Source organism: Xenopus tropicalis, chromosome 1 (assembly GCF_000004195.4).
Source record: "Xenopus tropicalis strain Nigerian chromosome 1, UCB_Xtro_10.0, whole genome shotgun sequence".
NCBI lineage: Eukaryota > Metazoa > Chordata > Amphibia > Anura > Pipidae > Xenopus > Xenopus tropicalis.
Window position 1 is genome coordinate 115,428,978 of NC_030677.2, and position 12,567 is coordinate 115,441,544.

The 12,567-nt window shown below is 40.1% G+C and overlaps 1 protein-coding gene across 1 annotated transcript; it reads right to left on the minus strand.

Annotated features, from left to right (window-relative positions):
• Window positions 1-205: 205 nt before the first annotated feature.
• Window positions 206-5,592, minus strand: txn (thioredoxin). The gene is made up of 5 exons (NM_001011127.2): window positions 5,473-5,592; window positions 3,363-3,467; window positions 2,087-2,146; window positions 1,142-1,207; window positions 206-466 (listed from the first exon to the last, which is right to left on the minus strand). The coding sequence occupies exons 1-5, from the start codon at window positions 5,494-5,496 to the stop codon at window positions 404-406; spliced, it is 318 nt and encodes a 105-aa protein (NP_001011127.1). The 5' UTR covers window positions 5,497-5,592; the 3' UTR covers window positions 206-403.
• Between the last annotated feature and the right edge of the window lie 6,975 nt (window positions 5,593-12,567).

A 12,567-nucleotide genomic window follows, 5' to 3' on the forward strand; every position in this document is an offset into this window, starting at 1 on the left:
TTATGGGAAGTATATTCAAACAATAAAAACAAAATAAATAAATACAGAGGAGCTAAAACTGAAGGTTGGTGGGTTCCCTTGGTGCAGCAGCCTGTTGCCCCCAGAGATGGATTGTTCATATATACAGGTATTTCTCTTTGGGTTTTGGACCCACACATGCACTAAAGATCAAACAATTTAGTCTAAAAACTGACACATTTAAACATTTTTGTATGTGTAGAGCTTTTATTGCAGCAGTAGTTGCACATAAAGTCTGTTGTACAAAAAGTATTAAAAATCACATTAGATTCAGTTTAGATGCTTGGTAGACTGTAAGTCATGCATTATTTTTGTAAGAAATCAGGTCTTTTCAGAATAATAGAAAAAAATATATGTTTTTAAAGATTTTGTAAGCAATGATGATTCAGCATAACCTTTTGATTGTTTCTTTCAGTTTCTTTATATCAGCACCACTGAACCGCTCCACCTGAGGGGGAGAAAAAAAAACGATTTTTTTTTTTTAAACACTTTTACAGTATTACTACTTTCCTACATTACAGTTTTTCAAAAGAACCAAAAGTAGAATGTAACTTTCAGTTTTTGCAAAATAACAAAAAATGTATACGTCCTAATTAAGCTAACAGGAGTATGTTCAGCACAAGCCCTGTTCATTGAATTAATTCTGAAATATGGGAGTGTACTGCGCATTTAAGAAAGCAAGTTATTTATTACCTGTGCAAGATGCCTCAAAGAGCAGTACTCTCCTTATCGCTATTAAGTAAAGGCCTGAACTTTTCTGCTTATCACCTATTCCTCAGCATTAGGGCCGTGGCAGACGGGGAGATTAGTCGCTGCACGACAAATCTCCCTTGTCGCGGGTGACAATATAAATCGCCGGTGGGATGGCATATGCGGCGCCATGATTTCCCGAAATTGCAGAGTTGCCTTGAGAGGAAAGCCCTCAGAGGTGCAGAGAATCTTAATGACTGCAGCTGTAGAGGGGTTATTAAGGCTTAAATCAATTAACTGTTTGAAGATATTACTGTTTTCAGTTTTTTCCTTCTTTTTATTTATGATCTGTAGCATCACTTTCACATTGTGACAGTGCCAAGGTCACTTTGTTTGTTCTCCATATTAGTAAATGAGCCCTACTGTAGAATACCTGTTTGCCAGACTTGAAGAAAATGAATGTTGGCATGGAGCTAATTCCACAGACTTGAGCTACATCCTGAAAAAAAAAACAATTAATTAAAGACTCTGACATAGTAATAATAAAATAGTAACCATCCATAGTATTGTCATGGGTTAGGTAACTACTCTGTAAGGAGATATGTAAACTCCGCCCTGGAATTTTCCAGGTATCCTGACAGTGACCTCTTCACCCACTACCCTCTTGTTTCATCCTAGTGGTTGAAATGACTAGCCCAGCAGGAATAATCCCAGAACAGAGCATCAACATCAGCCAGTCATAAAGCTTTCTACTTAAGTATAACATCGGATGTTCTACCCCCATTCTGAACCTGGGGCAGTACTGCCCCTAAACCCACATTTTGGCCATGTAGCTATGGGGCGACTGCAGGTGGCTCCTCAGGACTCTGGCAAAAATATAACACACACATATATATATATATATATATATATATACGCACATGGGGTGGGGAAATGGGGGCAGACTCAGGGCACCATGTTAACAAATCCGGCCCTGGGTGCACTCTGAAAAGTAAAGGGACTTAGAATCCCAGAATCCATCACTTACAAAACAACAAGGTATGGGATTGGTTGCAGTGAGGGCTTAAGGGGGATTGGGAAACTGGTCACAGCAAGCACAGAGATAGACTATCATAATTTTATTTTAATCTATGGAATCAGGTATGTTTGTATAAAAAAAAGATTGCTTTTTGGAAGTTCAGACAGTTTTTAAGCATGATTTTTATTTACATAATTCCACCTGGGATCAAAAAGGGGGTCCATGATAAAACCCATTTACACATCACCAGTTTAGTAAATTGTATGTGTGATTGTGGCAGTAGGAAAATAGACGTTGCATTTCCGATATATTTGCAACAAGTTTTCTAGGAAATAAAGTACCCACAAAATAGTAACTTACTGATGCATCATCCACATCCACTTTGTACAGCACAATATCAGGAAACTCAGTGCTTAGCTTCTGTTAAAAATAAAAAAAACCACAAAAATAGTTAACACCAGAAAATAAAGGACATCTATAGCTGTTTAATACAACTCTCTCTTCACATAATGATAAGACAAAACAGAGGCGCCTCCTCCAGGCAGACACCAACAAAAGTGGTAATTTTCAGTAATAGTTTATTCACAACAATATTGCAACGCGTTTCGCAGGCATTTCCTGCTTCATCAGGCAATGTAGAATAAGCACAAAAAAAAACAGTGTCTTTGTATATACACACCAGGAGCTCCTGGTGTGTATATACAAAGACACTGTTTTTTTTGTGCTTATTCTACATTGCCTGATGAAGCAGGAAATGCCTGCGAAACGTGTTGCAATATTGTTGTGAATAAACTATTACTGAAAATTACCACTTTTGTTGGTGTCTGCCTGGAGGAGGCGCCTCTGTTTTGTCTTATCACTATACCGAGTCCACCCCGAGTGGAGGGGTGTCATCCCCATTTTTCTTCCTTCTACAGAGAGCGACTTCTTATTCCTGAGTGGGGTCAGGACAATCTCCCCACCTGCCTATACAGTGGTTGCCTATTGGTAACCCTGGCTTGTGAGTATTTATTTGTTTATTCTACCATTACTCCTTGTAAAAACATATTACACTATTGGGGCTCTTGGTGTTCCTTTTTGTCTCTCTTCACATAAGTCTGCCCTGTTAGGGCAGTGGCAAATACTACTACTTTAAGCACTTTACTGTATTTTAAGTAGCCCTGAAACGTTGTGCAAAAGTGTTAGGAGAAGACTCCATAGACTCAAAGAAGACAAAAACCCTCCCTGAACCCTATATCCAAAGCATTGTGAGATGGCATCTGTCAACTCCACTGTGCAGCTCTGGATTTTCATATCAGGGACACATACAGGGGCAGTAACAAGTGGTGCTTGGGAGCATCTGTGGGGGCCAATGGAGGGGGTCTAGGGTTGGATTTTGTTCTCTTGATAAGTGCCTGACAAGCAATTATGTCAGAGCTTGGCAGGGGATAGTAACCTGACAACATGGAACTGCTGTCCTGTAAATCTATTGTGAAACTTAAACTCAGTCTGAGGATTGCCATGATAGGATAGTTTTGTCTTCAAAACAAGGAATGTATGACTTGTGGCAGGAGAAAGCCCTGTTAGAGCACTTCATGTGTGTTTTCTTCTTTTGGCAAATTTATGCACGCATGTAGGCACATTTTACACAACTTACTTCAAAATCTGGGGCAATTCTTTGGCACGGGCCACACCATTTTGCAGTAAAATCTATTACCACAAGCTTCTCACCAGCATCTTTCAGAGCGCATTGGTATTCCTCCTGTAGGGAAACTACCATTAATACCTAATCAAAGAATTAAAAACATTCAAGGGGTCCGGACATTTTTTAGATTTTAAAAGGAACCCATCAGTATGTGTAAAAAGTTACTTAGCACTAATTAAACAGGGCACTATACAATATATTGTTTTAAGTAAGAATATTTATGGTTTTTGTTATTTCTTGCACTAAACACTAAAGTCTGGAATTGAAATTAAAATCTCATCCTGACTTGTATGAACACAATTAAAACAAATTAAATCAGCATCCAGTACTTACTCTGATAACTAGTGGTTAGGGATAGGGGAGTGCGGCAGGGGCACCTTGGGGGGTGTGGGGGCCCCTAGGGCGGCAGCCCTGATGGGCCCTGCATCCCCCAGTCCAACCCTGAAGAAGCCAATACAGTCCTTATCCTGATGTGACTTTTAAAACTGTCCAATCAACATCTGGATGATTTTTGATTAGATCAGTCAGGCAGATAAGTTCAGTTTGAATGGGGGAAATCAGAGGCTTCTGGCAGGGAAGCACATAAAGCTAGTGCCTGTCATTTTTTAAAGGCATGGTGACACGTCTTAAACCAGTACAGGTATCCTACCCCTTACCTGGAAACCTATTATCCAGAAAGTTCCGAATTACGGAAAGGCCATCTCCCATAGACTCCATTTTAATCAAATAATTCACATTTTTAAAAATGATTTCCTTTTTCTCTGTAATTGTAAAACTGTACCTTGTACTTGATTCCAACTAAGATATAATTAAACCTTATTGGAGGCAAAACAACCCTATTGGGTTTAATTACTGTTTAAATAATGTTTTTAGCAATCTTTAGGTAGGAGATCTGAATTATGGAAAGATCCCTTATCCGGAAAACTCCAGGTCCTCAGCATTCTGGATAATGGGTCCCATACCTGTATTTGCCTGGCTGTTTATATTCACCTCACCAATGCTTCTGACTTCTGAAACAATGTAGCAGAAGCCTTCTGATCAGCTGGTTAGCAGACCTGGAGTGGAACTGATTTCTGCCACATTGTTTCAAAAGTTGGAACAAAAGGTTATATGCCCTTTAAAGAACAGTAGCATAGATCCTCTTTTGGTCAAGGCAAGCCCTTTACACTAAGCACCTAGGCTTTTGAAACTGCAAGACAGGAATACAAGTTGGTATATTGCGCTTCAAAAAAAGAGTGAAAAATTATTTGCTTTCCAATTGTTGTGAGTTATACCTCAATCATATATACACAAGAATGTAATCAATGGCATGATTATCAAAGGTTTCCTTCTGCATTATAGGACCTTTTCTACCTAACTGTGTATTTGAAAATGAAAAACTAATGTTTTTTTAATTATTTCAATTTTGAAACCAATTCTAAATACCCACTCCTTGCAGCATGATGAGAGACAGGAGGATGAAGGGGAAAAATGAAAATATAGACAAGGAAAGTAAACCTGGTGCTGATTGAAAGGGTAGGGGTGGGCAGGGTTAAAAAACAGACACTTATTGGGACAGAGCTGAGCAAGGAAAGGGAAGGAAGAAACCAGGCAGAATCACAAAGATACAGAAAAAACTAAAGAAGTAAAGCGGAAGTAACAGCAGCCCTTCTCATAACACTCTCAGGGGAGATTTAAGGGCAGATTACCCTCCACCTCCATGTTAATAGAACAGTAATCCTATGTATACATGTCAAAATATTAATAATAATAATAATGCTACTTGTACAGTTTAGTGGGAAGGTCTGCCCTGCGCAGCATATCTGACATGTATTAACACGGGCCAGTGACTAATCAACACACAGAACACAGTCTGAGCCCAGAAACACTGTGCCCCCATCTGCTCAACAATAAGATTTGCCCATCCTGCTCGGCATGGATGGTCTGTGAGTTTAAACAAACTCAAGTACCAGGTCACGCTCCTTTTGTGCTTAATATATTATTTAATTAATTTTAATATCAATAAAAGAATGGACTGAGAATAAAAGGGGGGGCATGTAGGGGGTGAAGCACTTATACTTACCACGCTGGCGAGGTACTTAACCATCTTCGTGTCACTTTGCTCACTTTGAAGTGTGCAGCCCTCAGCCTTTCAGTGTGTAATATACAGAAACAGTGGAGGCGGAGGCTTCAGTGACGTCTCAAACTGCCTGATCTACCAAGGTTCCTCCTTATAGTACAGGATATGAGCCTGGGGTGAAGGGTGTAGGCTTGAAATGTTTGCAGGTATGACTGTAGGGATGTGTTTTTTTATAAGATGGGTAGGACACACCCAAGAAATGAAAAAGAAAAGCACATGAATTTTGCATTCATGCTCATTACTAGATATCCTCATTTTTCTGTTCTTGATTTACTAAAACCGTATAATATTCATGAATTTGAGTAAAACTGGACATTGATTTAATTGTATTTACATAGAAATTTTAAGAGCAATAAATTTTAGAGGTGGAAATGTCAGTAACTAAAAGAATTACACCAGCCCAATATTGTATTGCTGGCTAAGATTGTATTTTATAACTAGGGGTAAAGGCAGGGGCGCTTCTGCCATTAGGCGAGTTGAGAAACTCGCCTCAGGCGTCAGAAGCGCCCCAGTTACCAGGGGCGGCAAAAAGCCGCTCCTGGTAACTTTAAGAGCCGAATTTCTGGTATTTAAACCGGAAATTCGGCTCTTCTAGTGCAGAGAGCGCAATTGCGCTCTCTGCCCTAGCGATCTCACCGCCCCCGGACCCGCTCCTGCACTCAGAAGGTAAGCGCTGGGGAGCGCGGGGGGGGGGGGCGGCATCCAGGAGCCGCCTCAGGCGGCGATATGTCCAGAATCGCCCCTGGATAAAGGTAATGCCAGGTATGGCATGACAACTGTAAGCAATACCTAGCAGCAGGGCCCAAACTATGGGTAGGCAGCAGAGGCATGTGCCTAGGGTGTAATAGTCGGGGTGGTACTAGGACCCTAGGCTCATACCTCTATTTTCTTTTCTAACTCTGGCAGTGGATGAAGGTGGGGTTGGCAGGGCACAAGGGCATTCCTTGGGCACCTTGAACTTTTGGGCCCAGTCTGCCCAGTACCATGTCAATTCATTTTATACTCTCTTGCCAGTTAGACACCCCTAAAGTTGTTAATAAATGTTTGGTCCTTGCAAGGTAAATAATTAGATTATTAGTGCATAGATAAGCACCTTGTATAACTGAGTCCTGCTAACTAAACAGTCAAAACAGAGGGTAAAGTTTGGGGTGATGTATACTGGTAATCAAATTCTAACTCTGTATACTGGTAATCTAATTCTACATCTTAAGGACCAAATATGGCCAGCTTTGCTTTTCCTGTTTGCCCTGTTTATCTCAAAAAATAAGTACAAAAAACAATTATTTTTCATGATTGAAACAATAGGCAAATGTAAGTGAACTCATGCTGAACAAGTAGGTATTATCCCATAAAAGCAGCATATCTATCAGATGCTGTTTTCTTATTGTACACAAAAGGGAGTGGCTTCAGATTTCTGCAATTTAGTATCACTTTCCAGCTTTTTAGCACAAGACCATGACACCTATGTAAAACGTTTAACTTAAAACTATGTGTACCCTAGTCAAACCTTATAAAACTGATATTGCAGAGGTGTCCAAAAGACAGGAACCTTTATATTAAGATTTACCTTCTTTTTTTCTTTAACTGATTCCTAGATGTTTTCAGAACCAAAGTTTGAAGGTATCTGTTCCTATTGGTAATTTGGGGTTCTAAAGTGTGTGGGGAATTCCTTAAATTTGAACAGAACTTCCTGTATAGAAACACACTTGTGCAATATGATAAATATATAAGGGATTATGCAACCTCAAGGAAAGTCATTTTCATTTTTTCATTTTAACTTGCACAATGATTAAAATTTATTTCCCAACACACATTACAGCAAATTACACAGACTTGTACAGGCACAACTTTGCTCCCTTGATACAGCGGGTTAAGTCTCTCCTACAGAAATGGTCAAAATATTCTATGTCTTGGTTTGGCAGAATTTCAGCGGTAAAGATGACTATCCTACCAAAGTTTTTATACTTATTTGAAACCCTCCCTATACCGGTTCCCCCAAAAATACTTAAACATGTACAAGCAGTATGTCATAACTTTATATGGGGCCACCATAGACATAGGATCCATAGAAACACATTAACTACTCCCTGCAGACTAGGAGGGTTGGGAGTCCCATCATTCAGTAGATATTACGAAGCAGCCCATCTCCGACAGTTACTGGCATGGACCCACAGATCACTTAACTCGATATGGGCTCATACCGAGAACGCAGTGCTTCAAACAGGCCACTTGAACCATCTCATTTGGGCACACCCCCACTGCACAATAGAAAAAGGTACCCTTCTGTCTTCAACGCGACACACCTTGTCAATCTGGTATAGGCTCAGACAGAAATGGGGACTGATCTCAACTAAACCACTCAATACTTTATTTTTAAACAACCCAGATTTCCAACCTGGAATGCACCCCCACTTCATTAGAAAATGGATAGACTCAGGGATTCAAATGGTTGCAGACCTATTAAACCCTTTCACTAAAGGGATGAAACCATTTGAAGAGCTAAAGCTAAAAACCAATCAGAATACGCTAACTTTCTACGAGTATCTTCAGCTGAGGCACTTCATCAAACCATATAGCGACCGTGCTAAACTGACTCTCCCAACCCCCTTTGAGTTAATTGCTAAGAAGGGTCTTCCACAAAAGGGGTTAATCTCTAGAATCTACCAAATTCTTTCTGAGCCCAAAGCCAATTCTACCATCAGACACTCATACATGAACAAATGGGACTCCAATCTCCCCCAACCCATGACGGAGGAGGACTGGACACTTATATGGGGAAACGCAAAAAAAATGATTACCTGCTCTAGACAAAAAGAGCATATATATAAGATACTCATGTTTTGGTATCATACACCAGACAAGCTTCATACCCTGTTCCCTGACCACTCCCCACTATGCTGGAGAAATTGCGGAGAGCGAGGCACTCTCCCACACATTTTCTGGTCATGCCCGCTGATATCTCCATTATGGACTGAAGTCTCAGACTTACTGAGAAAGGTACTACGAGCACCTATACCACCAGATATAACCACCTTCCTGTTGGGCAAACCACTCCCAAAAACTAGCAAGTCAAATCAAGCGCTCATTAACCACATATTAACGGCTACTCGAATCTCTATAGCCGCAAAATGGAAAACCACTTCCCCTCCTACACTGGCTGAAATTAAAAAAAGAGTGGAGTCAAACAAAGCATTTGAAGCTGGAATCGCCAGACTGACAAATAAAACTCCCAAGTTTCTTAAAATATGGACACCTTGGGAATTATTTGCCAACGAATAATGAAACCCTAATAATAGCCTCAAGAATATCACCTTAACTCATAAATCATCTCCTTTGTTTTTTATTATTCTTACTTCAAATTTTCTTGTTATCCGATTTCATGTTATGAAAATGTTTTAATATTGAAAGACTGTTGAATCACTGTCATAATATGCGGACATAATGTACATGTCCATCAGTTGTATATTCAACACTGAAAAACTTAATAAAAAATTTAAGTTACAAAAAAAAAAAAAAAATTTATTTCCCAAGGTTATATGATTCACTAACTCAATTAAAGCTTAAAATGAACAATAAACTGGGGGACTGGTCTGTTTAACTTGCTAGACAGACATGAACTCTAGAGCTCTACCATGGCCTGTCTTTTTCTGTGGTATAACTTCATAGACCTTGATGAAATCATTTGTGTAGCACATCTACATCCAGATATGCAGGTAAAAACAAAGGAATTCTTTACCCCATCTGACGATTCAGCATTAATGTTATGATGTTTGGGCACCTTTAAAAGTTTCAGTCCTGCCCGATAGCGGACGCCTCGTATCCCACCATACACACACTTCATTTTGTACAATAATATTGGTGTTTACATGGCCTCCTTTAGCCGCATTGGCCATGCTGTGAGAGCACACTGTCCTAAATGCCACCAGAACAGAGCAAACTATTTTCACAAGCTGGGGACCTGTCCTAAAGTAGTGAAAATGAGACCTCTGGCAATTTGTTCTACGCAAGAGAAGCCCTACTCAAGTTGTTGCGCTCATGCCCCACCTCTCTACAATATTGGCTGGATGTAATCTGTAAAAATCTACCATCTACCAATCTACCAGCTGTCTGGACAGCTGCTATATCCTAAACTGAATGCCTACAGGAGTCACACATTATACATCAGCTATCCACTCTAGGTTGACAGATTTTATATTGAGCCTTACCAGCTGATTGCTATAAAAAGCTTTTTATTCAATAGATTGCTGTTACTTGCTACAGCAACTGTATGCCGTTTCCAGTGCTTTCTCTCTTTCCCCTATCCCCCTTTTCTGTATTTGTCTCACTCTAATGCTGAATTTGTGAGGTAAAAGGGGTCTACATCGGGAAGGCCACCTCAGGACAGACTGGGGCCCAGAATTGCTCCTGAAATCCACTACTATTCATCTTCTGTTCTTGCTGCAATTAACCCTAGCAAACAGATTAGTTAACATTGCAACCAAAAAGATATAAATAATGTAAATAATTCAATTAAACACACAAAACAGACCTGTCCTGTTTTGCTTCGCCAAAAATTCAGTAGAAGTTTTGGGTGAAGCAAAGGCGTTACAAGTACAGCAAATGATTATAGTACAAGACAGATACTGTACTAGAAACTAGTACAGCTTTTCTAAGCAATAGGTGTACACAACACACATGTTTAGAAAGCAGGATATAGATCCTACTATTCTGGCTCAGAGGTTGTAATTATCACTTGTGATGCTCAGGATCAGCTTGGCGTTGTTTGAAATGTCACACTCTCTATTCACTGCACACCCTCCTGTGTCTTTAGTTTTGCATAAATAATAATGACTTGCAAGAATAGTAGGTTAATAACCTGACTCAAAAGTCACTGAGCTGGGAGAAAAACTGCTGTGTAATGCTGTGTAATGGCAAAAAGCCGCTCCTGGTAACTTTAAGAGCCGAATTTCTGGTTTTTAAACCGGAAATTCGGCTCTTCTAGTGCAGAGAGCGCAATTGCGCTCTCTGCACTAGCGATCTCACCGCCCCCGGACCCGCTCCTGCGCTCAGAAGGTAAGCGCTGGGGAGCGCGGGGGGACGGCATCCAGGAGCCGCCTCAGGTGGCGATATGTCCAGAATCGCCCCTGGATAAAGGTAATGCCAGGTATGCAGAGGCTGATTGTAACAGGATCACCTAAATTATAAACTGACAGAGCTGTGCAGTGACAACTGTAAGCAATACCTAGCAGCAGGGCCCAAACTATGGGTAGGCAGCAGAGGCATGTGCCTAGGGTGTAATAGTCGGGGTGGTACTAGGACCCTAGGCTCATACCTCTATTTTCTTTTCTAACTCTGGCAGTGGACGAAGGTGGGGTTGGCAGGGCACAAGGGCATTCCTTGGGCACCTTGAACTTTTGGGCCCAGTCTGCCCAGTACCATGTCAATTCATTTTATACTCTCTTGCCAGTTAGACAGCCCTAAAGTTGTTAATAAATGTTTGGTCCTTGCAAGGTAAATAATTAGATTATTAGTGCATAGATAAGCACCTTGTATAACTGAGTCCTGCTAACTAAACAGTCACAACAGAGGGTAAAGTTTGGGGTGATGTATACCGGTAATCAAATTCTAACTCTGTATACTGGTAATCTAATTCTACATCTTAAGGACCAAATATGGCCAGCTTTGCTTTTCCTGTTTGCCCTGTTTATCTCAAAAAATAAGTACAAAAAACAATTATTTTTCATGATTGAAACAATAGGCAAATGTAAGTGAACTCATGCTGAACAAGTAGGTATTATCCCATAAAAGCAGCATATCTATCAGATGCTGTTCTCTTATTGTACACAAAAGGGAGTGGCTTCAGATTTCTGCAATTTAGTATCACTTTCCAGCTTTTTAGCACAAGACCATGACACCTATGTAAAACGTTTAACTTAAAACTATGTGTACCCTAGTCAAACCTTATAAAACTGATATTGCAGAGGTGTCCAAAAGACAGGAACCTTTATATTAAGATGTACCTTCTTTTTTTCTTTAACTGATTCCTAGATGTTTTCAGATCCAAAGTTTGAAGGTATCTGTTCCTATTGGTAATTTGGGGTTTTAAAGTGTGTAGGGAATTCCTTAAATTTGAACAGAACTTCCTGTATAGAAACACACTTGTGCAATATGATAAATATATAAGGGATTATGCAACCTCAAGGAAAGTCATTTTCATTTTTTCATTTTAACTTGCACAATGATTAAAATTTATTTCCCAAGGTTATATGTTTCACTAACTCAATTAAAGCTTAAAATGAACAATAAACTGGGGGAGTGGTCTGTTTAACTTGCTAGACAGACATGAACTCTAGAGCTCTACCATGGCCTGTCTTTTTCTGTGGTATAACTTCATAGACCTTGATGAAATCATTTGTGTAGCACATCTACATCCAGATATGCAGGTAAAAACAAAGGAATTCTTTACCCCATCTGACGATTCAGCATTAATGTTATGATGTTTGGGCACCTTTAAAAGTTTCAGTCCTGCCCGATAGCGGACGCCTCGTATCCCACCATACACACACTTCATTTTGTACAATAATATTGGTGTTTGCATGGCCTCCTTTAGCCGCATTGGCCATGCTGTGAGAGCACACTGTCCTAAATGCCACCAGAACAGAGCAAACTATTTTCACAAGCTGGGGACCTGTCCTAAAGTAGTGAAAATGAGACCTCTGGCAATTTGTTCTACGCAAGAGAAGCCCTACTCAAGTTGTTGCGCTCATGCCCTACCTCTCTACAATATTGGCTGGATGTAATCTGTAAAAATCTACCATTCTTACAATTTAGCTAGAGGATGCCCAGGTAAATAAAATATGGGAGGTCTGGACAGCTGCTATATCCTAAACTGAATGCCTACAGGAGTCACACATTATACATCAGCTATCCACTCTAGGTTGACAGATTTTATATTGAGCCTTACCAGCTGATTGCTATAAAAAGCTTTTTATTCAATAGATTGCTGTTACTTGCTACAGCAACTGTATGCCGTTTCCAGTGCTTTCTCTCTTTCCCCTA